Source organism: Scaptodrosophila lebanonensis, unplaced genomic scaffold (genome assembly GCF_003285725.1).
Source record: "Scaptodrosophila lebanonensis strain 11010-0011.00,11010-0021.00 unplaced genomic scaffold, SlebRS2 tig00001412-arrow-pilon, whole genome shotgun sequence".
Classification (NCBI taxonomy): Eukaryota; Metazoa; Arthropoda; class Insecta; order Diptera; family Drosophilidae; genus Scaptodrosophila; species Scaptodrosophila lebanonensis.
Genome location: NW_022060739.1, coordinates 2,523,567 through 2,527,025, shown reverse-complemented (window position 1 = coordinate 2,527,025; position 3,459 = coordinate 2,523,567). Strand labels below are relative to the sequence as shown.

The window sequence follows — 3,459 nt, the reverse complement described above, 5'->3', positions numbered from 1 at the left end:
GCCCTTGCCACAAAAAGTGCTTTCGGCCCGCTCCTCGTTTAGTTACCACTCGGAGTTGGTCTGCGCGTTTCCGTCTTAGTCTCGGTCTTGGTCTCGGTCACAGTTGCGTCAGGGATGGGTGTCGTTGGCATTGCTGTTACTGTTGGTGGCCGTGTGGGAGTTGACTTGCAACCTCCCCTAAAACAAGTTGGCATAGCCTCGAATTACATTCAGCTATGAACCTTTAACACTTGTTTTTCATTTCATTGAGGGTAAGAAATATAAATGGAAATCTAACATTACGGCTTATCAAGATTGCAAAGTTTAAGTGACTTTTCTGCAAGTGCAAGGCGATAGCTCTGCGAAGTTGCTGCTCTTCGAGTTCTTGTGGCACTTAGAAATTGTAGCAAGTCAATCAATGTGGAGACAGGGGGTAACATGGCACTTCTTAGTACTTTATAGAAGTTACTTAATGTTGAGTTAAGAGCGAAATGAATGACATTCTCTGGAACTTTGTTGATTTGGTGATAGCTGCCGCTCTCGGAGATTCTTAAAAATGCACATAAACGACAATCAAACAAATATCAAAGTTGGAGAACATTAATTTCTTTATTCGTTCAGAAACACAATTAGCTTAAACAGCTTTATTTTTTAGATTTTTGTATTCAATTTTTAGTTTGATTACCAATTTTACTTGCGGAAGCTGAAAGCAGTCAGCTATTCATTAACATCACTTATGCCGTACAGTAGCTGCATAAGTTCGGGTACAGATTCATCCCACTTTGCTAGAAATGTATTACCAGCCACTGGTGTACCCAAGGAATATTTGTCCGCGAATTTCTGTACATCGAAATTGCTATGCTGGTCGGGATTATTCAGCTCCACCTTCTGCTCCTTAAATTCAATTTTATCGGACTGCTCATAGACAAGCACCACATAACGCAACTCTCCGCTTTTCTTGGGTGGAATGGGACCATAGTATTCTGATATTATTTGACCTTTAGAAATGCTATCACCTGGAACATTGACAACTAGCCAATGGAGCCAGGAACGATAAATCGGATTCTCGCGACTCGGCGCATCCGGTGTAAGCATTACGATAGTATAATAAGTATCTTCATCGGCATCCCAATCCAATTTAGGCTCGAATTTTAGCGACATGGGCGTGTACAGATTCCCTTCTTCAATATTTAGTCTGTTTTCGAAGATTACCTGGGGATTGAAATTAATTAGGTGTCCTTATTGTCTTTAAACTAATAAACGTTATATATTTTATAATATTTTGAATTTATTTTTGAAGAGTGCTTTTCAATCCAAACATATTTAGTTGAAATACAATGTTAATGTTCAATATTTTTACGACTGAAGAAGTTTTTAAGCTTTTTGATATTGCTTTTATTTATTTTTTAACTTTTTCAATTAAGTTCATCAAAAATATGTTTAAAATTTTATTATTTTTTTTCTTGCGAAGTAAAATATTAAAGTTTTAGTACCACTTTATTATGTTTCGCTTAAAAAAAAACTTTTTTTAAATATTATGATGTTAGTTTCTTTTACGTTGACACTAAACGATTTAAATTTCAATCGAAAATATTATTACAAATAAATAGAAGCTCAATTGTAAACACAAATTAATAATTTACTTCAATTAAGTGAAAATGATTACCTTTAAAAGTTCCTTGGGCGGCTCCTTCAATACATCGGGTATGATGGACATATCCTTCATAATGCGCTGCACATCACGCTCCTCCCCCTGCGCCAGAGCTAGAGCCAGGACGAACGAACTAACCGCGATTAGGTACTGCATGGCAACAGTTTAAAACTTGAACGATTTGCATTGCTCAGCACGCTTTATATAGCCGATATACTCATGCAGTCAGACACACATACAAGTACATGCATATACATATATAGCGGCAATACAAATTGGAGCAGGCAATAATAGTTTGAAAGCACGCACAAATTGCCGGACGAGTAAATATAAATATACGCCATTATAGCAATTTGCTATAATTTTTAAGGCAGTGCAAATATTTACAAATTATTTTGCCAAATGGGCCAAGCCATGCACATAGAATTTTGCATTAGTTTCACTTAACATGACACATTACGAGTGGGAATTGTTGTTTAGATGCGTACTATGTAGTTGGAATTTAGTCAAGCATTCCATTTCCATTTGAATGGGAATGTCTACCGCACATGTCAACCTATTTAGCTTCACAAATTTGCCAACAATTTAGCTGCACATCAAGTGCAAAGAAATTGACTCTCGGTTCCGTTCCCAGTTACATCAATATAATTAATAAGCAAATTAATACGTAATATGTTCAAATAATGAGCCAATATTTGCACAAATATTGAGAAAATGGAGTTCCTACACTGACAGCGTCAATATCAACGCTAGCATTAATAACAACAACAACAACAGCAACAATATTAACTTGAATATATGGTTTTCTGACTTCCTGCCACTGTACACTGGGCTGGAAGCTCAAACATGTGTCCTAAAAATAATGATAAAAACAAAAAAGGAATACCACAAATATAATACTATTTTATCAGACATAAATTAAAATATTAGAGATGCAATGTAATTAGTTTTAAAAGTTGAAAATCGTAAAGCCAGTAGGAACCTTTGGCACTTAACTATGTTGGACAACCAGTCACTCTAACATACAGGTTCCAATCCACTATAATACCATCGCAATACATAATTGGACCTGGACATACCAATGGTTTCTGAGCCCGATACCATATTGGTCATGAATCTGATCTACATAAGTCAACAGCAAAGAAGTGAAGGAATTTTAAAGTTATGTTAATTAGAGCCCCAAATAAGGATAATCTTATGGATTCAAATAAAATATCAGTTTGCATGCTTTCAATAAAAAATACAGAATAAAGACTGCGAAGTAAAAATTCTAAAAATAATTAAACATATAAACGGGTGTAGTATTTCAAATATTGCTTAATTAATTAAATGTCTATATTTATAAAAAATTTAAATAAAAATAAGGCTCTGGTCTTCCAAAATTATAACTATTTATTTAAGTTTTGGGTTCATTTTGAACTTCTGTCCCAGTGTGGACTGATGAGTGCGGCGGCGTCTGCTCCTGTTTTGCAATTTCGTGCACAGATACACACACACACACAGACACACACACACACACACACACACACACACACACACACACACACACACACATATGCGTTCACTCAAATACCATCATTATCGTGCTCATCATCGTTTACATAGCAGCAGGCAAAGTGCCCAGACTGAGATCCTCACGCATGCCAGCGTCATCGTCATCCTCAACGTACTCGTCGCTGCCGCTTCATTATCCTTATTACTCCTTTCGCCCGTGCACGGTCTGCTCGGTTATTGTTTCCATTTTGATTTATGTCGGCAGGCAGGCAGGCAACTAGGCAAGTCTCTCTACACTCACTGCTCCATACGCTCGTCTGCAATTTTAACGTTGT

The 3,459-nt window shown here is 36.6% G+C and overlaps 1 protein-coding gene across 1 annotated transcript; it reads right to left on the bottom strand.

The window, feature by feature from the left end:
- Positions 1–696: 696 nt before the first annotated feature.
- Positions 697–1,786, bottom strand: LOC115631220 (putative odorant-binding protein A5). The gene is made up of 2 exons (XM_030527926.1): positions 1,646–1,786; positions 697–1,191 (listed from the first exon to the last, which is right to left on the bottom strand). Exons 1-2 carry the CDS (start codon positions 1,784–1,786, stop codon positions 697–699), a joined length of 636 nt encoding a protein of 211 aa, XP_030383786.1.
- Between the last annotated feature and the right edge of the window lie 1,673 nt (positions 1,787–3,459).

Bases quoted from the DNA above. Each gene is read 5' to 3' on its own strand.
- LOC115631220 (XM_030527926.1), bottom strand. From the start codon at position 1,786: ATGCAGTACCTAATCGCGGTTAGTTCGTTCGTCCTGGCTCTAGCTCTG. The intron at 1,192-1,645 runs GTAATCATTTTC...TTCAATCCCCAG, and splicing joins CGCCCAAGGAACTTTTAAAG to GTAATCTTCGAAAACAGACT.